The sequence below is a fragment of the Pteropus vampyrus genome, unplaced genomic scaffold (assembly GCF_000151845.1).
Source record: "Pteropus vampyrus isolate Shadow unplaced genomic scaffold, Pvam_2.0 Scaffold348, whole genome shotgun sequence".
Classification (NCBI taxonomy): domain Eukaryota; kingdom Metazoa; phylum Chordata; class Mammalia; order Chiroptera; family Pteropodidae; genus Pteropus; species Pteropus vampyrus.
This window is the reverse complement of record NW_011889129.1, coordinates 117,613-144,093: the sequence shown is the minus strand read 5'-3', so window position 1 is coordinate 144,093 and position 26,481 is coordinate 117,613. Positions and strand designations below refer to the sequence as shown.

Below are 26,481 nucleotides of genomic sequence, written 5' to 3'. Positions count from 1 at the left end.
CAATAAAGTAGAAAATATCTGGAAATGTTTTTATGAACATTTCTATCCAGGATGACACAGATGATGTTTGAGTCTCTAGTCAAGAAGACTAGAGTTTGTCCTTTCTCCTCCCACTTTCCTTTTATTTTAAAAACTGCATTTCTGATTTTTTGATATGACTAATAAATAGTCTGCCCAACTCAACATACCTTTTAGGGTTTGAGGAAGACTTTTTTGCTGCTTCTTCTAATTTATTTTACAACTACTGATAGTTTTTCTTGTGTTAGAATTATATCCCTTAAGATATCTTGTGTATTCTGCTCACAACTATTCTGTTGTATATTCAGACTCTTCCCCTTCAAAAATTATCTGCATGGCCATCCTCCTGGCCTAGACTTGCCTTTCCAAACTTTTATCTATTTTCTTCTTGTAACTTTATCTTTCTGTACAGAGGTAATAGTTTAATTATTATATCTAGATTTAGGGAGAGCCAGTGGACCTGAGCAGTCCTGTTAGAACTCACCTTCCCATATACCCACATCACGTTAACACAAACATTTTAGGCCAAGTCTAGTATTGGAAAATCAAAAGTAGGCATTTCTTTGGTTGTTTCTCCAAGAGTGGCTAAACTTTGGGTGACTAACTTTTTTTTTTTCCTTTAAAAGCAGTGAATAGCAAGATATACCCAATATCAAAAGGATGGGGAGCATGACATAGGAAGTGCAGCCAGCAGTAATGTAATGACTACGTGTAGAGCCAGAGGGAAGATAAAATAAGTTGGGAGATCATTTCATAAATTATGTAAATGTCTAACCAATGTACTGTATACATGAAAGTAATAATAAAATAAAACAATATTCTAAAAAAGGTAAAGATTACAAAAGTTTAGGATGTCAAAATCTATGAAAGAATGACTTTCTTGGTACAAGACTTTTAACTATATTTTGTAGATATAAAATGCTTCCTTAAATGTCATAAACTGTAAACTCTGATTTGATCAATGCTAGGTGACGATTATAATTATTTGCATTTCTGTTAATCATTGGTGAATATAAAGTAAGGAAGAGCCAGGAAAAGTTTGAAGCTGGGACTCAAACCTTGGAATTGTAGAATAAAAATTTTAGTCCTACTACTCCAGGGACATGATGTTTGTTGCTTAAAGTGCTATCTTTAACAAAAATCCTCTGAAAATAATGTAATACCTCTAACTGAACTCTGCATGATGAATTGCTCCCTAAATTAAGTATGCTCCCCAAATTGATCTACATACTTCTGTGAGCAAGTAAAACCTACTGTAATTAATAACTTAATCAGTGTCATATATTCATCCCTACACCTGACCTATACATTCACCAATTATTCTCTTATGATTTTAGTTATATGACTCAGTTCCTTGGAACCAGATATCTACTGAGCAATTTCATAAAATAAAATTTTTGACCTTACAAAATTTAGCTACTTAGGGATGATGAATCTGGCAGCTCAGTTTTGTTTAGTCATTTATTCACTCAATATTTATTAAGCTTTTAGTCTGTTCGTATAGATAAATGCATGCTGTATTTATGTATAGCCATTTATATACCTTTTGATTGTATATATTTGTGTATATATAAGAATTATAGCCTTGTAAGGCCAAACACAAAGTTGAGCCACTGTCTTCAAACACACTACCAATTGTTTATGAGGCTAGGTCATATCTCAGCGCTTTAGAGAACTATGTTTTCATATGATAGAGTTTTGATGGTTAGGGAAGGAGAAGAGGGAAAAATAAGAGGAGAGGGGAAAATGAAAAACCATATGTAGTTCTTTACTTGCTTATTTTTCTCCTTTCCCACTCCCTGTCTGCTTCTTATCTTCATCACCTTTAGCTTCTCAGTTCTTTTCTGCATACCCACATACATACATATATATATATATATACTTTCATGCCATTTATTCATTCCTGCATTTAGTGCATATGTGCTATTGAGCGCCTGCTGTGCAAAATATTCCAAGTGCTGGAGTTGGAGTTGGAGGATATCCTTAAAGTCCTTCTCTACTGCTACATCACTTGGTAGAGCATACTGTGGAGGAGAATGAATATACACAACAAAGAATTCCTAGTCTCTAGGAGCTTGTTATGTAAAGGTAAAGCCAGGATAAACTCAAGACTTTTGAATGATGAAAACCCATATATTAGAACTGGAAAGAGCTTTTATAGTTAGAAAGGAGTATAAACTAAATCAGAGAAGTTATTAAACCAACACATAGGATAAAATACAAATAATGCATAAAAGTGTTGATAAATTTATAGTTTATATTTATAAACACTTCAGTAAATCTTTGATTATTAAGGGAATTTAGTGGTTTGAATTTCATCAATTCTTTGAGTTAATTGTTATAGTGGAGAACCATGTTCTCTCATAGACATGGTTTAGTGTTACAGTTTACAGTGTTTAGCTGTTTAGTGTCACAGGTAGTTGAAGAATGCATTTGTGGAATAGCTACTACATATTGAAGGTTGGGCGAATTGTTGATATGACCAAGATCATTTGTTTTATTGTTATCGTTGATATGACTCAGGTACAACTAACTCTTTAAGAAAAAGAATAAATAATTATCACTTCTACTCATTTCTTAAACATCCGCCTTTGTTTGCTTAGAACAGAATACTATGAAAGAGAACACATCTAACTGACATGGTCCAATAGATTTCTGGCCTACTGTTCTTAAATATTTTAAAACCGTTCCATAACTTGTAAAAGCTAAGATGGAATCTGTTGTTCTGACTTACCTCATTGACACGCCAGTAACTTCTCTGTCCATATCAGATTGACAAGGACAGTAAACGTGCTTCGGTCATTTTTTGGCTTCAGATACTGGACACATACCAGCAGTGCTGTTCATAGCATATGAGGACAACTCCATATCTCATTTAAAAGACCGTGAGCCATGATTTCAACTATATGACATTCTGGTAAAGGTAGAGCTATAGAGAGTGAACACACCAGTGGTGCCAGGAGCCCAGGAGAACATAGGGAAAGATGAATAGGTATCGTATGGGATTTTGGGGCATGAACTTATTTTGTATAATATTGTAATAATAGATACATGACATTATTCATTTATCAAAACACATACAGCCTTAGGACACAAAGAGTAGATCCTAATGTAAACCATGGACTTGAGTTATAGTAATGTATCACTATTAGTTCATCAGTTGTAACAAATATATTACACCAAGGCAAGATGTTAATAATAGGGAGAGTTGTTTATGTGGAGAGAGAGGATGGGGTGTATACAGGAACTATCTGTACCATCTATGTAATTTTCTATAAACCAAAAATTGCCCTAAAAGATAAAGTCTATTAATTAGAAAAAAAAAAAAAAAAAAGACTGTGAGCCACAGTGTAGACCTATTTCTTGGAGCTATGAGTATCATTTTTTGTGTTGTTTCACTTCATACTAAGGACAACACAAGAATCAGTTAAAAGAATACTATTGGGCAAAGGATTTGAATAGACATTTCTTTAAAGAAGTATAAATGGTCAATAAACATATAAAAAGATGCTCAACATTACTAGCCACCAAGGAAAAACTAATCAAAACCACAATGAAGTAGTACTTCACATCCACTGAGATGGCCATAATAATAAAAAAGGAAAACAACTTTTGGCAAAGGTGCGTAGAAATTGGAACCCTCACACACTGCTGGTGAGAATGTAAAATGATATAGCCAATTTGGAAAACAATTTGGCAATTCCTCAAAAAGTTAAACATAGAGTTATATATGACTTAGCAATTTTACTCCTAGGTAAATATCTGTAATAATGAATATATATGTCCACGCAAAAACTCGTACACAAATATTCATAGTAGCATTACTCAGAATAGCCAAAAAAAAAAAAAAAATCACCCAAATGTCTATCAGCTCATGGATGGATAAGTAAAATGGGGTATAGCCATACAATGGATTATTATTTGGCCATAAAAAGGAATGAAATACTGATACATGCTACAACATGGGCGAGCCTTGAAAAGATTATGCTAAATGAAAGTTGCAAATCATACACTGTATAATTCTCTTTATATGAAATGTCCAGAATAAGCAAGTCTAAAGAGACAGAAGGTAGATTAATGATTGCCTATCCCTAGGGGTGACTTCGGGGATGAGGGGTAATTGCTAAGGGGCACAAGATTTCATTTGGGGGTGATGAAAATACCCTAAAATTTGTTATGATGATGGTTGCACAATTGTGTGAATATACTTAAAACCACTGAATTATATATATTAACTTGGTGAATTGTATAGTATGTAAATTATATCTCAATACTGCTGTTACCAAAAAAAAAAAAAAAAAGAATATTGCGTGTTTATCTTTTTTATTTTAAAGGGATGCATATTCTCTGCCACTGGTTGGTGACAAAAGACTTAGAGTTACCTCCTCAGGAGGTTTACATTTGTAATTAGCAGCAATATTGTCATCCTATATTTGCATATTATTTAGTTTACATAGTACTTCCTAATACTCTTCTATTTGGACCTCAAAATGCTAAAGTGCCTAATAAAGTAAGTACTATGTAGATGAGGAAACACTGAAAAGGGTAAAGCGAATTGTTAAAAGGCAGCAGGAAGTGCTAAATCTATGTCAGGAACTTAGGACTTCTAACAGAAAGGGAGATGGTTTTTCTACTACCTTTTAAAAAATGGTATTAAAACTTCTTGGCTTTCTTCACTTCATTCAACAAATTTTGACTGCCTACTGTGTGCTAAAGGTACTGTACCTTTGAGAAGTAAAACAGTAAATAATAGATCAATGTCCTTGCCTACATACATCCTAGTAGAGGAGATAGATAATAAATAGAATGTGAAAACAGTTTATCATTATCTCCCCTCTCACATTTTTGCCCTTTAGTAATTCAAAGTATTCAACTTGACCCTATTGCTTTTCTAACAGTGAATTAATGTACTCCTCCCTCCCCCCTTCCCTCATTCCTCTCTCTCTCCTCCCTTTCTTCCTGTTCATTTTACAATTCAGTGATTCTTAGTAAATTCACAGACTTGTGCAATCATCTCCACAGTCCAATTTTAAAACATATCCATCACACCAAAAAGATCCCTCATGCCAGTTTGCAGTCAATCCCTGTAACCATTTCCAGTTTCAGGAAAAACTAATCTGCTTTCTGTCTTTATAGGTTTGTCTTTTATGGACATTTCATATAACTGGAAACAATATATAATCTTTTGCATCTGATTTCTTTCACTTATCACGTTTTGAAGTTTATCCATATTGTAGCATGTAAAAGTAGTTCATTCATTTTTATTGCTGAATAGTGTTCCGATGTATAGACATATATCTAATTTTGCTTTTCCATTCACCAGATGACAGACATTTGGATTGTTTCTACTTTTTGTCTGTGATAAATAATGCTGCTATAAACATTCACATACAAGTCTTTGTATAGATATATGCTTTCATTTCTCTTAAGAACATATCTAGGAGAAGAGTAGAGTTGCTAGTTTGTATGACATATTTATATTTATTTTTTAACAAACTGCTAAACTATTTTCTGAAGTAACTGTACCATTTTACATTTTCACCAGTGATGTATGAGGATTCTAGTTTTTCTACATCTTTGGAAACACTTTATAATATCTGTCTTTTTTATTGTAACCATTCTAGTGGGTTTAAAGCCATCTTAATATGGTTTTAATTAGCACTCCTTAATGACAAATGATATTGAACATCTTTTCATGTGTTTATCAGCCATTCCTACATCTTCTTTGGTGAAATGTCTACTCAAATCTTTTGCCCTTTTAATTGGGTTGTCTTATTGAGTTGTAATAGTTTTAAATATATTCTGGATATAAGTTCTTTACCAAATATATGATTTGCATACATTTTCTCCCAGTGTGTAGCTTATCTTTTCATTTCCTTTGTGGCATCTTTTGAAGTACAGAAGTTTTGAATTTTGATAAAATTTAATTTATCAAATTTTTATTTTACAGATTGTGATTTTGGTGTCATATCTTTGCCTAATTCAATATCACAAAGTGTTATTTTCTATATTTTCTTCTAAAGATTTTATAGGTTTTGCTCTTACATTTGGGCATAAGATCCATTAGGAGTTAATTTTTGAGTATGGTGTGAAGTAAGAGTCTTACTTCATCTTTCTGCATGTGGATATCAACTTGTCCCAGCACTGTTTGCTTAAAAGACTATCCTTTACCTATTTGAATTCTCTTGACACTTTTGTCAAGAATCAATTGTACATAAATTGATTTATTTCTGGACTCTTAATTCTCTCTGTCCTGTACTAAGACTACATTGTCCTGATTACAATAGATTTATAATGAGTTTTGAAATTGGGAAGTGTAATTCCTCCAACTTTGTTCTTTTTCAAAATTGTTTTGGGTATCCTAGGTATTTTGCATTTCCAGGTAAATTTTAGGATCAGCTTGTTAATTTCCTTAAAACCTGCTGGAGTCTTAATAGAGACAGCATTGAATCTATATCACTTTTGGGGGGATTGCTGTCTTAACAATATCAAGTCTTCCTATCCATGAGTATAGATTATCTCCCCCCACTTATTTAACTTTTAATTTCTTTCAGCAGTGTTTTGTAGTTTTCCATGTACAAGCATTGCAGTTTTTTTTTTAAATTTATTCTTAAGTATTTTATTCTTTTTGATGTAATTGTGAATGGAATTATTTTTTAAATTTCATTTTTGTGTTGTGCATTGCTTAGTATTTAGAAATATGATTGATTTTATATATTGTTCTTTATCCTCTAGCCTTGCTGAACTTATCTTTTAGATCTTGTATTTTTCTCCCATATATGTGAATTCTTTAGGATTTTCTGTATACAGGATATGTTGTCTGAGAATGAAGACAGTTTTACTTCTTCCTTTCCAATTTAGGTGTTTTTCATTTCTTTTCCTTGTCTGATTGCGCTGGCTAGAACCTCTAATACAAATGTCGAACCTAAGTAGTAAGAGCACACATCCTTGCCTTGTTCCTAATCTTAGGGGGAAAACATTCAATATTTTACCATTCAGTGTGATGTTTTACCATTAAGCATAGTTTATGCTTCTACTCATAGTTTGTTGAGAGCATTTATCAGGAACAGGTGTTGGATTTTGTCAAATGGCTTTTTTTTTTTTTTTTGCATCTACTGAGATGATAATGCGGTTTTGGTCTGTTAGTCTATTAATATGGTATTTTACATTAGTTGGGTTTTGATATTAAATCAACTTTACATTCAAAGAATAAGTCTCACTTGGTTATGGTTTATAATACTTTATATATGTATGTGTGTGTATATATTGCTAGATTCAGTTTGTAAATATTTTATTGGGGATTTTTCATTCTATATTTATGAGAGATATTTGCTTGTAGTTTTCCTGTGATGTCTTTTTCCAGCTTTGGCATTAGGGGAATATTAGCCTCATAAAATAAGCTGGTAAATGTTCCTTCTTTCTTTTTCTGGAAGAGTTTGTAAAGAATTGGTATTATTTCTTCCCTAAGTGTTTGATAGAAGTCACCAATGAAGCCATCTGGGTCTGCACTTTCTTTGTGGAAATATTTTTAATGACTAATTCAACGTCTTTTGTTGTCATAGACCTATTTAGATTTTCTATTTCTTTTGGAGTCAGTTTTAGTAATTTGTGTCTTTCTCGAAAGTTTTTCAATTCATCTAAGTTGTCTAAATTATTGCATAAAGTTGTTCATAGTAATCTCTTATCCTTTTAATTATTGTGCGGTCCTTTGTGGTGTTTCCTCTTTCATTGCTAATTTTGGTAATCTGTAACTTCTCTCTTTTTCTTGGTTAGTCTAGCTACAAGTATTTCAATTTTGTTCATTTTTTCAAAGAAACAACTTTTGCTTTTATTGATTTTCTCTATTATTTTATACCATTGATTTCCACTCTAATTTTCATTATTTCATTCCTTCTTCTTGCTTTGGGTTTAGTTTTCTCTTCTTTTTTTCCTTTAAGAAAGAAGCTTAGGTTATTGATTAGAGATCTTTCTTCTTTTCTAATAGGAGTCTAATTGGAGTCTAAGGCTATAAATTTCCCTGTAAGCACTGCTTTTTTTCCTCCCTAAACAATAAAAAATTATTTTCTCACAGTTCTGGAAGTTAGAAGCCCAGATTCAAGGTATCATCAGATCTGGTTTCTCCTGAAGCCTCTTTCCTTGGTTCTCAGATAGCCATCTTCTCGCTGTGTTCTTACATGGCCTTCCCTCTTTGTGTGCATCCCTAGCATCTTTTTGTATGTCCAAATTTCCTGTTTTTGAGACTTTTCTAAAGAGGAGTTTTAGGTTCACAACAAAATTGAGAGGAAGGTTTCCATATACTCCCTTACCCCATACATGGATAATCTCCTCCACTGTCAATGTCTCCCACCAGAGTGGTACACTAGTTATAATTAATGAACCTACGTTAATACATTGTAATCATCCGAAGTCCATAGTTTACATTATGGTTCACTTTTCGTGTGCACGTATTATGAGTTTGGACAAATGTATAATGACATGTATCTATCATTATAGTATACAGAGTATTTTCACTACCCTGAAAATCCTCTGTGCTCCACCTATTCATCTCTCTTTCTCCTTTCCCAACCCTGGCAACCACTGATCTTTTTACTATCTTCATAGGTTTGCCTTTTCCAGAATCGTATGGTACGTGGCCTTTTCAGATTGGCTTCTTTCACTTATCGATAGGCATTTAAGGTTCTTCCATGTCTCTTCATGGCTTGATAGCTCATTTCTCTTTAGTGCTGAATAATATTCCATTGTCTGGATGTACCACAGTTTATATATCGATTCATCTACTGAAAGATCTATTGGTTGCCTCCAAGTTTTGGCAATTATAAACTCAGCAGCTATAAATCCATGTGCAGACAAAAGTGTGGACATAAGTTTTCAACTACTTTAGGTAAATAATAAAGAGCACAATTGCTGGATCTTATGGTAAGAGTTTGCTTTTGTTTTGTTTTGTTTTGTTTTGTTTTGTTTTGTTTTGTTTTGTTTTGTTTTGTAAGAAACTACCAAACTCTTCCAAAGTGACTGTATCATTTTGCATTCCCACCAGAAATGAATGAGGGTTCCTGTTGTTCCACATCCAGCTAGTATTTGGTGGTGTCTTTGTTACAGATTTTGGCCATTTTAATAGATATTTAATAGGTACTGTTATTTAACTGTTGTTTTAATTTGCAGTTCCTTAATGACATATGATATGGAGCATCTTTTCATATGCTTATTTGTCACCTGTATATCTTCTTAGGTGAAGTGTCTCTTAAGGCCTTTGGCCCGTTTTTTAATCAGGTTGTTTGTTTCTTATTGTTACATTTTAAGAGTTCTTTGTATGTTTTGGATAACAATTCTTTATTAGATATGTCTTTTGCAAGTATTGTCTCCCAGTCTGTAACTTCTCATTCTCTTAACATTATCTTTTGCAGAACAGTAGTTTTTTTTAATGAAGTCCAGTTTTTTACGGATTGTGCCTTTGGTGTTATTGCATATGTTTTTATATATTATATTTTCATTTTTATTCCATTAAAAATAGTTTCTGATTCCCTTATGATTTCTTCTTCTACTCATGGATTATTTGTTTAATTTCCAAATATTTATAGATTTCTCAAATTTCTTTCTGTTGTTGAATTCTAGTTTAATTCTATTATAGTCAGAACACATACATTATATGATTTAATCTCTTTGAATATATGAGACTTGTTTTATGGCCTAGTATATGTTCTGTCCTGAAGTATATTATATATGCACTAGAAAAGAATGTGTTATCCTGCTGTTGTTGGGTGGAGTGTTCTATAGATGTAAATCAGTTAAGTTGGCTGATGGTGTTAGTCAAGTGTTTTTATATCCTTACTGATTTTCTGTCTAGTTGTTCTATCCATTATTGAGAATGTGGTACTCAAGTCTCCTATTATTGTTGAATTTTTTACTTTTCAATTTTGTCAGTTATGCTTCATGTATTTTGGTGTTCTGTCGTTGGTATGTGTATAGTTATAATTGTTGTTATCTGCCTCATAAATTGACTCATCCTTATAAAATACTTCATGTTGTCTCTAGTAACATTTTTGTTTTAAAGTCTATTTTGTCTGATATTAGCATAGTCATTCCAACTCTCTTATGGTTACTGTTTGCATGGTATATTTTTTTCTATCCTTTTAGTTTCAACCTGTTTGTATCTTTGACTTTAAAGTGTGTCTCTTTAGTTGGATGTTATTTTTTTCAGTGTGATAATTTCTGCTTATAATTGGAGTGTTTATTTATGTTTAATATGATTGTTGATATGGTTGAATTTACATCTCTCAGCTTGCTGTTTTCCATTTCTTTTTCTCTCTCTTTTTTTGATCTTCTTGTTTCTCTTTTACTGACTTTTTATGCAAAATAGATATTGTCTAAGGTGTAATTTTAATTTGTTTTTGTCTTGTTTTAGTTACTTTCTTAGCAGTTTCTATATTTTAACTCATTACAATATAGAGTAATAACTTAATTCCAGTTATGTATAGCAATTTTACTCCAATAGAGCTTTATTTTTCTTTGATTTGTGCCATTATTATTCTAAATATAACATCTTTATATGTTATAAGCCCAACAATACAGTTTTCTAAATTTTGTTTCATGTAGCTCTTATTTAAATTAGTTAAGAGTAATGAATATTTTTAACTATCTTTTTTATTTACCTATGTAATTACCTTTACTGGTGTTCTCTCTTTTTTTTGTGTAGTTTTGTGTCACCATCTGGTGTCATTTCCTTTCAAACTAAAAAGACTTCCTTTTTTATTCCTTGTAAAGCAGATTTTCTCATAATGAATTCTGTCCTTCGTTTTGCCATGAAGGTTAAATTTTACTTTCAGCTTTGAAGGATAAATTGCTGCATACAGAATTCTTGGTTGACATTTTTTTCTTTCAGCATTTTGAATATATCATCCCACTGTCTTCTCACCTTCATTATTTCTCTTAAAAATTTAGCTGTTAATTTCATTGTGTTCCCCTATATGTGAAGAGCCATTTCAGTTCCAACATTTCCGTTTGATCATTTTTTAAATTTCCGTTTCTATATTTGATTAGTCAGTAAAATCATACTTTAATTTTTATTGTTCTCTTTAGTTCTTTGAACATATTTATAATAGCAGTTTTGAAGTCCTCCTTATCTGCTAAGTCTAACATTTGGGCCCTCTAAAAGAGTTTCTATTTACTACTTTTTTGTCTTATTTATGAGTTACACTTTCCTATTTCTTTGCATGTTATAAGTTTTTGTTGTTGAAAACTGTACATTTTAGATAATACATCGAAACAAGTCTGAATTCCAAATCCTCCATCCTGGAGGTTATATGTGTAGTTTTTTGTTTGTTTATTTGTTTGTTTAATGACTTACCGGACTAATTCTGTAGAGTCTATCTCCCTCACATTATGTACCTGCTGATATCGCTTAAGTTTTTTTATTTTTTAATATATTTCTTTTATTTTTAAGGCCAGCTTTCTAGGGGTTGCCCCTGAGTCAACATAGCTTAAAGGTGAGACAGTGTTTGATCAGAGGTTCTATTTACCTGGAGCCAGTAAGGCTTCCACCCTTTGCCAGTGAATCTGTAGGTGAGAAACACATTAAAAATTTAAGCAGTTTATAAGTCTGACCAGCTTTTACTTTCTGACATGACTTCTCATATCTTCATAATGTTATGAATAATGTGAATGAAGGTTTCACATTCATTTAAGAATGCATGGAGAGCTAGCGCCCTCTCCAGTCTCTCCTGAGCATGCACAGACTTCCAGACTACAAGGGATATATTTGAGCTTGTCAAGGTCCACTGTGGCTATCTTATTTCCCAAATCTCCCTGTTAAATTTCTTGCAAGTCCGCTGGTCTTTTTCTTGCCCCTACCAGTATCAAAACCTCAAGCTTGCCTAGATGTCTTTCTGGGACATGTGCTTCATTCCAAATCAAGTTAGCCCCCTCCAGCAGTGGACCTGCTGGTATTTAGGAATTTCCTTGCCCCTTTAGAACTACTAAGTTAAGAAAAACTGGGGGAGGGGGTTTTTGCTCTAAATTATTTTACTCAGCCACTTTGTTGTTATTAAAGATTAAGTTTTTTTTCTAACTTTTTATACAATGTCCATATTTATGAAGCTTTCCTTGTTTACCATTTGTATAAGTTTCCTAAGCCTATCATAATAAATTACTATGAGCTTGGTAGTATAAAACAACAGAAATTCATCCTCTTATAGTTCAAGAGACTAGAAGTCTGAAATCAAAGCATCTCCAGGGTTGATTCCTTCTGGAGGCTCTGAGGAAGAATACATTCCACGCCTCTCTCCTGGCTTCCGGTAGCTGCCAGCAATTCTTGGCGTTGCAGTGTCACTGCAGTTGTTGCTTCCATTGACACATGGCCTTCTTTGTGTGCTTGTGTACTTCAGTCTCCCTCTCCTTTCTCTTATAAAGACATCAGTTATTGGATTTAGGGTACACCCAAATCCCATATCACTTTATCTTAACTAATTACGTCTTCAAAGACTCTATTTCCAAATAAGGTCACATTCTGAAGTTCTCGTTAATGGGAAATTTAGGGGGACACGATTCAACCAGTAGATTATTCATTATAAAGTACCTCTTGAAAATCAGTATAGGCTTTCTGTCGCGGATTAGGAGATCTTTTGTGAAGATTAGTTTGTGAATGAATAGAATGGTAAAATGACATTTGACTTTTTTATTGGGGTAGTTCCTCAAGTTAAGCTAGCTCACACCCTCTTTTTGGTTATTGTATTCACATTGTTAAGAAAACTTCAGAGAAATCTGTAGACAGGAAAGGGTTGGCAGAGCCTCATCTTTCTCAACTCTGACTTGCATGTCTGCTTTTAATCTAGAGCCAAATAACTATCGGACCATGCATGGCCGGGCAGTAAATGGCAGCCAGTTGGGAAAGGATTACATCCAGCTGAAGAGCCTGTTGCAGCCCATCCGGATTTACTCCAGAGCCAGCTTGTATGGCCCTAATATTGGGAGGCCCAGGAAGAATGTCATCGCCCTCCTAGATGGGTAGGTCAGATTATTTAGCAGTTCTTATAACATTGTTCATTAAACATAATGAATTGATATATTTGTATTTTTCCTGGTTATTTTTGTCTTAAGAAGGAAAGAGAGAATTTCCATAGTGATCTCCCCTACTCTAAAGCAGGGATTCTCCATCAAACAGTGGAATAACCTTTCATCTCTCCAGGCCTTCCACAGTCAGCAGACGGTGGTGGGATTGTAGAGGAACATCACAATCTCCAGGATAGGTTAGAAGGCATGCATTGTTTTAAAAAATACATTTAATATTATAGCATTTCATAGCATCATTTTAGATTTTTAAAAAAGCAAAATATTGTCTACTCTGTTTTTGTGTCCTCTTACAGAAAATAAAACTTGACAAAATCCTAGCCAGTGGAGCTAGGTTAAAAAGTTGAGAAACACTACAAATACTTATAGATTAAAGCACAAATTAACCAATAGATTAATTAGCAGATATTCTAGAGAATTGTTATCATGTGATTTATTTCATTTTGACTGAATCTAATAATTATTTTTTAAAGCACTGTTAAATACTCTCTGACCCACTCCTGCTGCTGTTCTGGGCCCAGACTGAATAGTGGGTATAACCCATCCGTGCAGGTTGGGTCCAGTTATGCAGGGTCAGAGAGAATGTCAGAGGAAATAGCATGAGGAAGGCTAAAGATGTGTGTTGAATCCAAGACCCAAAGTGGAAATATAACTGAAGCTGGAAGGGTGGGAACAATGAAGTTGGGAGAGCCAGGAGTTCCTCTGGAACACATAGTATGCATCAAGACAATACTCTTGGATCGATATATTTATTCCTGCAAATACAAAGATGGGTAAGACACTTTCTGGTGAAGTGCACAACCCAAATTAAATGCCATGTGGGTACAAACAAGGATATATGGGGAGAGAGAAAACTTTGGCCAACCTCCCAGATAGATAGTCCTTGTGGCTTAAATGCTCTTGTGACTCTCTCCTCCTTTCTGTGGAGGCTAGGTCTTGATTGAAGAAAATGATCATAGCAGATATTACTGAAGGTTTGGGAAGGCAGAAGGATTTACACTGTAACAACACTGACAACTTAAAATTTAATTTTAGGCATTTTCCTCTTTACAAAGGATCCCAAAGTCCTTACTTCAGCTTCTGTTCTTTTCCCATTCTTCTCCTTTCTCCCTTTTTTCTTGCAGAATAATTTCATGACCTTGGCTCCTACCTGCAAATGCAGCTCTGGGCTTCCCTTTGCATACTTTCATAGAACTTTGAAATTACTCTGTACGTGTTTGTGTACTTGTGTATGTGTGTGTGCCTGTGTACATATATGTATGGGATGGACATGGAAAGGTTGGTCTCATTTTATATGTTTAATTAGGAAATAAGAATCACACATGTAGAACTTTATTCTCAGAATCAAGTCAGTAACTCTATTATTTAAGTCCATGTGGTTATTCTTTTGGATTATCCTTTTTAACAATTCGATTAATGTATTCTCATGGGACTGACAATGTCCTCTCAATAGCAAAATCAATCATCCATTCATTCTACAAATATTTTTTGAGTAACTGACATGTGCTGAGTACCATATTAAGAACTGGGTATGTAATAATAAACCAAAATGGATGCTTCTCTTCTTTCATGAGACCAGAGAAAACCACTTAGGGCAAGGAAAGGTGCCGGTGAGCACTTTTTCTTTATATGCCAGGGAAAAAATGGAGATTTATCTTTCTTAATCTGTGTGTACTTAATATACAGTGAACTATAACTTGAAACACATAAATATTCCCAGCAGCTCAACCAACAATAACAAAAATGCCAGCACTCTAAATTACCAGCTCTGTGGTCTTTTCTAATTCTTCTGGTTGTACAGATATAATTTTACAGATTCACAATCATTGCATATGCGTCATTTTGAGTTCTGCATGTTTTACCCATTGCTTTATATTGGCCTTTCTTTATTCCTACATAGTTCTCATATTTGTCATTCTTGATGGCAATAAAATATTCCATTGCTTTAATATACTAAAATCTGCCTAAGCATTCCCTTACTGTTGGGCATTTGGGCTATTTCCGTTTTTGTCTGTAATATATAGCACAGCTCTAAACATCTTTATACAAATAGGTTTTTTATTTCTTTTGAATTACATCCTTGGGCTGCATTCCAAAAAGTTGGGTCTCTGGATCAAAGTATGTATATGATAATTTTTATGGCTCTTATATTCGTTGCCAGATTTTTTCAGAATGATTTCACCAGGTTGCAGGGCAGCAATGTGCTAGTGAATCCTCCCCGCCGCCACACACTCCCGCCTCAGTAATCCTCAGCACTGGGCATTGTCACTTTTATTAATTTAGTCTATTTTAATTAATGCAAGATTGTGCCTCATAGTTGTTTACATTTGAATTCTGTTAACTGTGAAAAGAACTGAACATTTTCCAAATCCTTATGTTGTCTCCTTTTTACCACCTCAGGTGTGGTTCATGACACAATAACCGTTTTGCCTGAGGTGAAGACCAGGAGGCCATTTTAGGTTTATTCTTCTCCTTTGTTCACATAACTCCATTAGTTACTTATTAAGTTCTGTTATTTCTGACTTCTTCGTATATCACTCATATCCCATCTTCTTTTCATATTTATTTTAAGCCCTATCATTTTTCCTCCTAAATGATTTCTCCGTATCTAATCCCAAATTCTAATAATTTCTCCTTACAGATTTCTGAGTCGTTTTTTAAAACATGCAACATATGGTCAAATCACTCTTGCTTGAAATCCAAACCCTTTCACACACATCCCTTGCACAATATGATGTTAGCTACATCAAAGTATATGTAAATTTTGAAAGATGCCATATACTTTTAATCTTTGCACCTTCACCTCTTTATCTTGTGTCATTTTCTTTGGAATACCACCCTTTCCCCTCGTTTTTTCCTTTCCAATAGATCTTCTCTGACATTTTTATGCAGGATTTTTTATCTCCTCCTTTGTCCTACTATGGCACTTTGTTTATTTTTCTTATTTTTCTGCTGTAGCACTTATTGAATTGCTGATAATGTATTTATTTACATATCTGCCTAAGCTAATAGACTGTGGACTAAGATCAGGACTTGGCTTATGTTTTATTCATTCTGTAGCCTCAAAACCTAGGAGTACAGTTGATTTCTTATAAGTGCTTGTTTAATAAATACTGTCTTATTCAACAACTGGCTCTAAATTCATATGACCCCAAAACAGTATGCATAAATGTGATTGCGAAGCATTTTAAATCGTAGCATTAATAGTAATTTAAATAAATTATGGTGATTTATATAAATCATAATGTTTATCTTTAGTTTTATAGGGCAAAACTAAATTTTAAGCTTTTAACTTAGGTAGTTACAGGACTAAACAGGACTACCTTTCCAGTTAGGATACAAACTCCACTAGGACAAAGATAGAATCTTCATATTTGTATCTTCAGGGGCTAGCATATTGCCTGGAATATGGGAAGTATTTAATAAAATGCTTGTTTTATTATTTTTTTATTTCCTAATTAGGAAAACAATTATTCTAGTCATTGATTTTTATCTAAAGGCATAAAGAATTGTTCTTTGGGGTTATATCAGTTTCCTCTGTTTTCCTTTTGTAAACTTTTGTGTATCATCTATGTAATGACAATTTTAATCTATTACTTTTTTATTAATTTGAAATATATTTTTATTGTTTCAGAAGTTTATTTTTATTATAATTGATCTTGCCTACTTTCTTGTTGATAGTCTTTGTTTCCTCTTTTATACAGTTGGGATAAAGTTACTCTTTCATTTTCATCTAGACTTTTTTAATATTTTAATTTTAAATATTAGACTCTTTTAATTTATTTAGAGTTTATTGCTATGTCTGCTATTGAGTAAAGACCTAGTCTATTTTTTGGTAATATCAAGAAAAGTAGATATTCATTGAAAGCATGTTTACTAAGGTTCCTTTTCAGGCCTTTAAATCATAGTGAAATGAATACTAAATGCCTTCTCGATAAATATTTATTGAAAAGTTATTTTGTGTTTTATTATTGCTTAAGTGCTGGGTATATGTTGATGAATAAAGCCAAGAGAGAGCCACAGTACATAAGAAAACAAATTATTATTAATTGTTTATACTTTTGTGAAGGAGATGATCAGGATACTTGGGACTAGGAGGTATTTGGACAAGGTGATCAGAAAGAATTATCTGAGGAACAATTTATTTAAGTCTAGAACAAAAGAATGGAGGAGCCATCTGTTCAAAGAGTAGATGGAAGAAAATTCTAGGTAGAGGTTCAGAGTTGTGTTTGTCAATGTCTTGAATGAGAAAAAAGTTTAAGGCATTTGAAGAATAGAGAGATGGGCAATATAGTGAGCAAAAGGAGAATGGGAGGAGATGACTATGCATAGGCAAGCAAGGACCAAATCATTACTGGACCATGTATATCATCCTAAAGAGGTTGTGTATTTTATTCTATGAGCAATGGAAAGCCATTACAGGGATTTTCTAAGTGCAGTGACACATTCTAGAGTCTACTTACCCTATTCTGTGTGCCAAATAGATTTTAAGGTACAAAAGTAAGAGATCAAAAGAGCTCAGTAAGGAGGATGTTTCAGTATGAAATGATGGTAGATTGGGTTAAGGTAATGGCAGAAGAGATGGTGAGAAGTTAGGGTAGACATGATTTATTGATGGATATCTCAGCAAGATTGGGGTAAGAAAATGGGAGGAATTAATAAAGGATGACCTCCATCTTTTAAACAGTTAGCATCTCTCTTTCAAGTGCCATTACATGCAGACAAAAGAGCTTTTCAAAAGGAAGTTACACCAAAATGAAAGCACATTTCTACTCAGGATATAGTATCTCTGGAGTGATGGAAGATGGCTTTAAAATATATTGGGTATGCTTCAAGTTCAGGATAGTGATATGAGCTCAAGCTCCATTCCTCCTGGAACCACTATTCCAACTCCTAGTAAAAGTTAATAAATAACAAATCTGTAATAACAAACACACAAAAGAGGGATAATCAACAGATGAGAGATTTTTGACAGGTTTCTGTAAGACAGTTTAACAATGTGAAACCTGTTGACCGATTAAGCAGAGTAAGGAAGTGGCAACCCAGAGAACATGGGCTCTGCGAGAAGATAGCCAATCAGCCTAGCAGATAGGCTTAGAGTCTGGAAGGGTGGGGTGAGAAAGGGGGACCAAGCCAACAGGTTTATATGAGAGTCTGTCTGCAGAGGGACTACACCCACAGTTCAACTCTTCTTCCATCATTTTAAGTCTCCTACCCTGCCATGTAAAGGAAAGATAGTTCAGTCTATTATCTCCAAGCAAATGCCAAACCAAAACTTAGGAGCCTTCGCCAAAGAAACTGAAGAAATTGCCTAGGGATGAGCTAATATTGCTAAGATGGAGTTCCTGTATAGTAAAACACTGAGTAAAGCATTATGGGATACCTATGCCAAAGGCTGTCTGTGCCCTCCCCTTCCTCCCTCTCTAAATTGAAGTGTGTTGGTCAAGAAGCTATGCCCATAAAATAGACATCCGGTGAAAAGAGAGACTTTACTCAAAAACCCAGATATTCTACAGCTGAGAAAAATCTGCACCTGCTACCTAAAAGAATCTACTTAGTCCCCAACTTTTAAATATGAATTGATAGCCAAATATCACAAGACTTAAGAAGGAAACCAGAAGCATTAAAGAGAAAAACTAAGATAAATAAATTTAAACATTGACCCAAGAAGAATTATAACTCAAGATCAGAACTTTCAAAATAAAAACCTGGAATTAACATCCTTATAAAGGTATGGTAAGATATTGTACTTCTGGAATAAAAACATATTTCTATGAAAAAAATACAATTAGAACAAAAAGATTTTTTTAAACTAAACATATAAGTGCTGAAGTTAAGTCCAATAAAGGTTATGCAATGATTTCTTAGATACAACATTGAAAGCATAACTGATAAAGAAAACATTGACTCATTGGATCTCATCAAAACTAGGAGCCTTTGTGCAACAAATGACACCATCAAAAATGTGAACAGACACACAGAATGGGAGAAGATATTTGCAAGTCATGTAACTGATAAGCAGCTTGTATCCAGAATACATATAAAGAACTCCTACAACTCAAAAATAAAAAGACAGCGTATTTTTAAAATGAGCAATAATCAAGAAGATATACAAGAAGAAACATTGTAGAGAGTGTGGAGAAATTGGAACACTCATATACTGCTGGTGAGAATGTAATATGGTACAGCAGCTTTGGATAGCAGTCTGTCAGTTACTCAAAAGGTTAAACATAGAGTTACCATATGATTCAGTAGTTCCACTCCTGGTTATATACCCAAGATACATAAAAATGTATGTCCACATAAAATCTTGTATGCAAATATTTATAGTGGCATTATTCAGTGTAATGATGAATAGATAAATAGAATGCGGTATGTCTATACAATGGAATATTATTTGACAATAAAAGGTAATGAAGTACCAAATACATGTTACAACATGGATGAACCTTGAAAACATTATGCTAAGTGAAAGAAGCCAGTCACAAAAGGCCAAATATTGCATGATTCTCTTTATATGAAATGTCTAGCATAGGCAAATCCATACAGACAAAAAGCAGATTAGTGGTTGCTTAAGGCTGGTGGATATTGTGGGGAAAGGAAGAGTGACTGCTCATGGGTATGAGATTCCTTTTTGAAATTAAATATTCTAGAATTATGTTATATTTGTTGTTGTACAACTCTGAAATTATAGTAAAAACTGTTGAATTGTACACTGAAATGGTGGATTATATGGTATTAAATTATATCTCCAAAAAGCTTTAAAAAGAAAAAGTCCAATAAAAGAATTGGAAGATAAAATCAAGGAAATCTCCCCTACACAGAACTTTAGACAGAAACAGAAAATTTGAGATAAAATATTATTGATATAGAGAATTAATTCAGGATATCTAACAGCTGTCTCACAGGAGATCCAGACCTGAAACAAGGAAGAAAATTATGGTTATCGAAAAGAATGAAAACTTTGTCAACCTTTACAATGTAAAAAAGTAAAGAGACAGTGACAGAAAATAGATGGTAGAAGTAAAGCAAAGTAAGACATACAAAGGTTGATATCCTCATATAACATATGTGGAGTCAGAAAATACTGTCTAAATCATCAAAATAATAAATAGAGAGGTGGAGAAGAGGAGGCCCAGTAAAGCAAGCACATAGAGTTAACTCTTGGTCAGAATGACTTATGTGGTAGTATTTCTTTAGATGTGCTCTGGAAAATATCAGTTCTGCAGGATATTAACATTATGTGGAGGGGAAAAAATAAAAGGTTCCATGTTCAAGTAAGCTTGAGAAATACTGGGATACACAAATTTTCTGAAACACTTGCCAGCACCTTTAATACATTACATTCCGAATCGCTGAGAATGAGATTTAGTAAGAAGAATTTCTTAAATTTATTTGATCAGAGTCTTATTTTCAGAGACTATCTTGAGAACCTAGTGTTTCTCTAACAAGTATGAACCACATTGACTTGGAATATGAACCCTGCTTTAGGTGAGGGATGGCAGTAGAGCAGACCATAACAAAAGAATTATAATTCGAAAAACTCAGAACCTGAAGTTACTGGTCTTTTTACTTCCATTCTTGTCCTCTTCAAACTAGTTACCACTCAGTTCCCAGAAAAATCTTTTACAAACATAATTCACATGATGTTAGTCACTTGCTAAAGACTCTAATGACTTTTCATTGCTCTTAGAATAAAATTTAATCTTACCACATCTGACAAGGTTCTACTATGAATGATCTGACTGTTTTCTGGCTCTTCATTCTTATCTTCTCCAGCTTTCCCTTTGACTTACTTTACTCAGGCCTCACTGGCCTGGTATGTGCTAAGCTTCTCTTTATCTGGGAGCCTTCATATACACTCTTCTGTCTACCTAGAGTGTTCTCTCCACTTGCCACATGTCTGTTTTCTCTTCATCCATCATGGCCCTTCCTTGAGTAACCTAGCTAAGTAATTCTCTATCAACACAATCTGTCAGTTCTTTTCATGTCATTTATCATAATTTGTAACTATATATTTATCGTTCATTTATTTGTTGGGTATGAATTATAAACTCCATGAGGGCAAGAAGTATGTCTGCTGTATTTACCAATGTATATGCAGTACTGGCAAAAAGTCTACTATATAGTAGGTGCTCAAATTTGTTCAATGAATAAATGAAGAATGGAAGTTATCTTAACATCCTAGAGTTGCTAGTAAAATATTCTAGTCTGAATCTGTGTTAGAACAGAAAGTTACACAGGGCCTTTAGTTCCTGCAGTGGCCCAAATAGCTATAGAAAGCATTCTGATTTGGCAAAAGAGGATAAAAGCAGAAGGAAATTAGAAGGTAAACGCCAGTCATATCCATCACAGCAGACCACATGGTATATGTTATATGCTCAATAGTCTACAAACCAGAAACCAAAAAATTGCCTTTTTAAATCTAGAATCTCTATCTCTAGTTGTGTCTAATTACCAGTACTTCTACTAAGTGCCTAATGCTGATATATAGACTCCACTTATACTCAAAGTATAGGTAACAATGAAGGTTTTATGGGTGTATAAGGATGGAAACCACTATATTCCTATACATAGGCTCCCATTATGACTTTTGTGGGCCATAGGCATCTTTTTACTTCATGGGTCTCTTCCTCCATACAGACATACTAAAACAGCAGCCTTCTGTTTTCTATTGTAGTGAGTCAATATAGCAGGATTGGGGGAGGAAAAAAAAGCAGCATGGTAAAGTGTATGTACTTTGGAACTAGATGAGACCCAGGTTAGCTACTAGGTAGATCATCTTGAGGAATTATTTAATCTCTAAAACCTCAATCTCCTCATCTGTAAAATGAAATTACCTATTTCTTAGGCTTGTTGGGAAGTTAAATGAGATCATGAATTTAAAGAGCTTAGCACAGTTTCTGGTACAGTTAACACCTAAAGATATGGCAGCCTCAGTTGTTAAGAGTAACAAGTATATTTCAAAGATGAAAAAGCGGATTTTTCTAACTGCTTTTTTGTATATGACTCAATGTAGCCTTCTAAGCAGTTCAGAGAATTGAGTGAGGACAGAAACCTTTCTGATTAGCTACAATAACATGTCAATAAAATGAAGGTGATCACAACTCTACCTCCTGCCTAGAAACCCACTTATACCACATTCTAGTTTGTAGTGGGAAGATGCATGCCTGGGGACAATTTAGTGCATAGAGTGATTATTACAGTGTTATTCCTAATAATTGTTTTGTTTTAGTTCAACTGTGAAAGAATTATGACTTGACCAAATTACAAGAGGAGAGGACAATTTATTCCTATTAGTTCATAAGAAGAGAGTTTCCATCTCTGCCTCTAGAGACAAGCAAGGCCTCCAAGCAGCTGTTCAGTGCTCATTAACAAGGAAGCACTGGCTACTGCAAGGTCTGCTCTCCAGCTGAGAATTGCGTTAATGACTACTTAATTCCAAACTTGCTTTCTTTTTTATTTTTTCCTGGAAAGGACTTATTTCCTGATTAGAGAAACAGCCTAATTCCTTACCCATGCCTGAGGTTATCAGTTATTTCCATTATGATTAAAGATGTTTCTCTCTTCCTCTAATGTCAGAGAAGCCACATGGGGTTAGAAAGAACATTGGAGAAAGAGACTGGAATACTGGGACATAGACTTAGATTTGACACAGATGGTATTGGGAAATAGTCTTCCTTACTTTCCTTTCTTCCATTCCTTTCCTCCCTTTCTTCTTCTGCTTTCCCTTAGAACCCTACTTTTTCCTCCAAGAATGGTCTACCCTATCAGATGCTACTAAGATCAGGGTGTGGCCCATGACTATCCTGCATTAGAAGTACCTGGAGAGCTTAAAAATGCAGCATGTTTTAAAAATGCAGCATAGTTCTTAGGCTCCAGCCCAGACCTACAGAAATAGAATGTGTGGAAATAGGACTTAGATAGATTGGCATTTTGAATGAGTCCCCAAAAGATTATTTGCACATCAAAGTATGAGAACCACTGTCCTGTAATATAGGCAGAGCAGGTTTTATTATCTTTATTTTACAGATCAAGGAATGGAGGTACACTGATGTTAAATTATTTACCAAATTTACATTTATCGAATGCCAACGGTATTACTGGGCAATACTCATGTTCCTTCATGTATATTATCTTGTTAATCTTCACAACATCCTTGGGAAGCAGTGACTGTTCTCTCCATTTGAAAAGTTCAGAGAGGTTAAACAACTTATCTAAGGTCACATGGCTGATAGCTCTGGAGCCAGGTCTTAAATTAGATATCTGTCTGACTCCTGGACCCGTGTGGTACTGTTTTCCTGAAGCTTCCTCCTTGAACAAAGCCACAGATCTGGCATACTACAAAAAAATTACAATCCTTCTTCACCTTAGTTTCACAGTGTTCACTCTCTTTGTCTCAGCTTCATTCCAGGGCTTGAGCTTTTGGAAAGTTTGCTTTTTTATCATAACATCTTGATGCATTTTTCCTCCTTCCCACCAGGCTCCACTGCCAGAGCAAATCATATCAGGTCAGTTATAGCCTTCTTTCCTTGCATCCAAGTCTTTATGACTTCCTCATCAGCATTTTAGACTGTCAGGACATGTCTATCATAATATTCCTCTAACCAGCACCTTCCAGCTCCAGCCATAGCCTTCCAGATCTGTTTCAATGTCTTCTCTCATCATCCCTCATACCCCTGCCATTTGTCTTGAATTTAATCAAGCAAACCTATTTTGTCCTTTATGTATTGTCACACATCTGCCTCCATTTCATTCCAGACATTATCTTATATAGCCTCCTTCCTTCCAACCCTCCCCCACACCCAGCAGCAAATAGGCTTCATCTTGGGGGCCAATTCTAGGTAATAGTGCTTGGAACCCTATCTTAAGAAGGATTCTTAGGCCGATTCTGAGATTAGTGAGAGAGTATTGAGATCTATACCAAATCTACCATAGACTCAGAAAAAGGGAGTAGCACCACACATATCACAAATTTGCCAGCTTTGCATTGTTAAAATAAGCACTTTAGAGTCAGAACTAGGTTTGACTCTCAGCTCTTCAATATTACCTAGGTGATCTTGAGCATATTTTTTCATCTATAAAATGAAAGTGATAATTCCAACCTTATAGGGTTGCACATTGTATAAACTAAATACCAAGTACCTACAATCAGTAAATTATAGCTAACTTATTTTTTCCTTTATTCAAGAATCTCCTTAGATTAAACCTCATAGATTTAGATTATTGGCAAGAGAGATTGATTGAAAAGTTTCACCCATCTCAAGTCCCTGTATATTAAAAGCTCTATAAATCTATCAAATTAAGGAAATTTAAGCTAGAAGGGAAGCTTAAATAAAGAGCTGCACTAGTCATTAAGGTCAAAGAACATATAGCCTACCGCCAATATACTGTTATATAAATGGGGGTAGGGAGAGAAAAGGAAGGGAGCAGCCAGGAAGAGAGAAAAGGAGGCTTCAAAGTAGGGGAGAGTAAGAGAAAGGGAGGGAGAGAGAGAGAGGCATCAATATTTTTATTTGTTCAGTGCAGCACCTAGTATAGTTCAAAGTATTATTAGCTATGGAAAAGTAACTGGCTTTAGACCAAATGAAAGATGCCTTGTTTGCTATAACTCAAGATGAATAATTTCCTCACAAGTTTTTTCTAGGCTTTTGTGTAGAATGTCTGTCATATCTTATTCATGTTAGTTACATAACCAAAGATTCTCTTTTTGGACAAGAGAATAAAGATCAAGCTGCCTACCGTTACTGAAGTTTATACTCATTTAGACATCCAGTTCCCTGTGAAGGATTTATCCTCTTTCCAGGGAGAAAAATTCAGAATCCATTTTTTATCATTGAACACTGTGGTCCAGAAGTAGAAATCAAACCCCAAAGACCATGAATAAAGATGTGCCTTATTATAAGAGAGAGCTGTGATATGCCCTAGGAGAGAAGACTCAACAATATTTCAGATGCATCATATATGCAGGTGGATAACAAAGGAAAGAAATTCTCCCAGATTTGGGGTCTCTTGGGGGAGGAAAGGAACTCTCACAATGAAAAGGGATATTTTGGGTTTTTTTTTTCCATAGCAGCAGATTGGCTCCAATGGGAAAGATTTCCCAATACTGAAAGGTCTGCCTGGCACTGGCCAATTTCCTTTGATATGAGGTCCTGCCCCTCCCCTCTATTATCCTTCGCATGACTGAATGTCAGCATGAGGGCAGACCCCTCCTGTTCTCTGAGATAATCGTCTAGAATGTCTGCCTTCATAATTCAGGTATGGAGACATCCAACCTTGGAAAACCAAGTTCTTCCCCTCTTGTTGTTTTTCACATCCCGAGTTATCCTTTATCTGTACATTCATAGACCTAAATCTAGAGATTAGAATGGAAGTGGGTGGTTGAAAATCCTTGGATAATACCAGACCCTAAATGGAATTTCACTTTCCCAGTGGTATTTCATTCTTGACAGGAGTAATCTGTGTACATGTTATTCCGCCTCTAATATTACTGCTGCTGAGTATTCTGCAGCTGTGTTGAAGTTATTCATTTATGTGGTTTGGGCCAGTTTCTGAGAAACAGGCAGAACTAGAGAGCAGAAGAATCCATCAATGTTAGATTTGAATAAAGAAAATTATCATCTTTTTGGACTAGATGTCCTCCACGGTGCCAATATAGATATAAAAACACCTGAAACTAATATGATATTATATGCCAATTGTACTTTAATAAAACAGAGTATAGAAATGACATAGATATAAAGGAGATATAGTGAGCCCTAATTTTCAGAGAAGGAGCATAGGCGTGGGGAGAATTCCCCCAAACTCATTGGCTATAATGTAAAAAACTTTTTTTTTAGAGTTTAATCAGTTTCTTTTATGTGTTATTTCTGTGGTTGGTTTTGTATTTCTAGGGTTTTTTTTTATAATATCATTTAGGACTTCTAAAAACAGAACATTTACCCCATTTTAGATGAGTTTTTACAGATCTCAAAAAACAAGGGTATATTTGGTCATCCTGGTAGTATTTGGAAATACATATTTTGTTTGACATTATTTGCAAATTAGATTTTTCCTCCTCAGAATAAGTGTAGAAACGTTTCCATATGTTTGAAGTTGGTCTCATCATTTTGTTAAAAGGGAAAAAATATATAGTTTATAGCAATTTTCATGTGAAAGTAGAAATATCATATAAGGGTGTTTTCTAAAAGTCAGCTAAAACAACTTTTCTGCTGCTTCAATATACTACTAAAGTGAAGAAGATAATATTATTTGTTTAAAAATATTAAGTTGTGATTGAAATAATATTAAAATATAATTAAACTAAACTATATTTTACTATTTCGATTTCTTATACAAAATAAGATATTAGGTGAAGAACTGAGTTTAATTTTTTTCAAATAGCCCAAACCCATATTT

At 34.2% G+C, this 26,481-nt stretch overlaps 1 protein-coding gene across 1 annotated transcript in view; it reads left to right on the top strand.

Annotated features, from left to right (window-relative positions):
• LOC105304661 (inactive heparanase-2) overlaps positions 1-26,481 on the top strand; it is a gene marked incomplete at its 3' end in the record, with an annotated part of 440,017 nt that overhangs the window by 344,609 nt on the left and 68,927 nt on the right. The window contains exon 5 of the mRNA XM_011378912.1: positions 12,846-13,017. Coding sequence (XP_011377214.1) covers positions 12,846-13,017 — 172 coding nt within the window. The remainder of the gene's footprint in view (positions 1-12,845; positions 13,018-26,481) is intronic.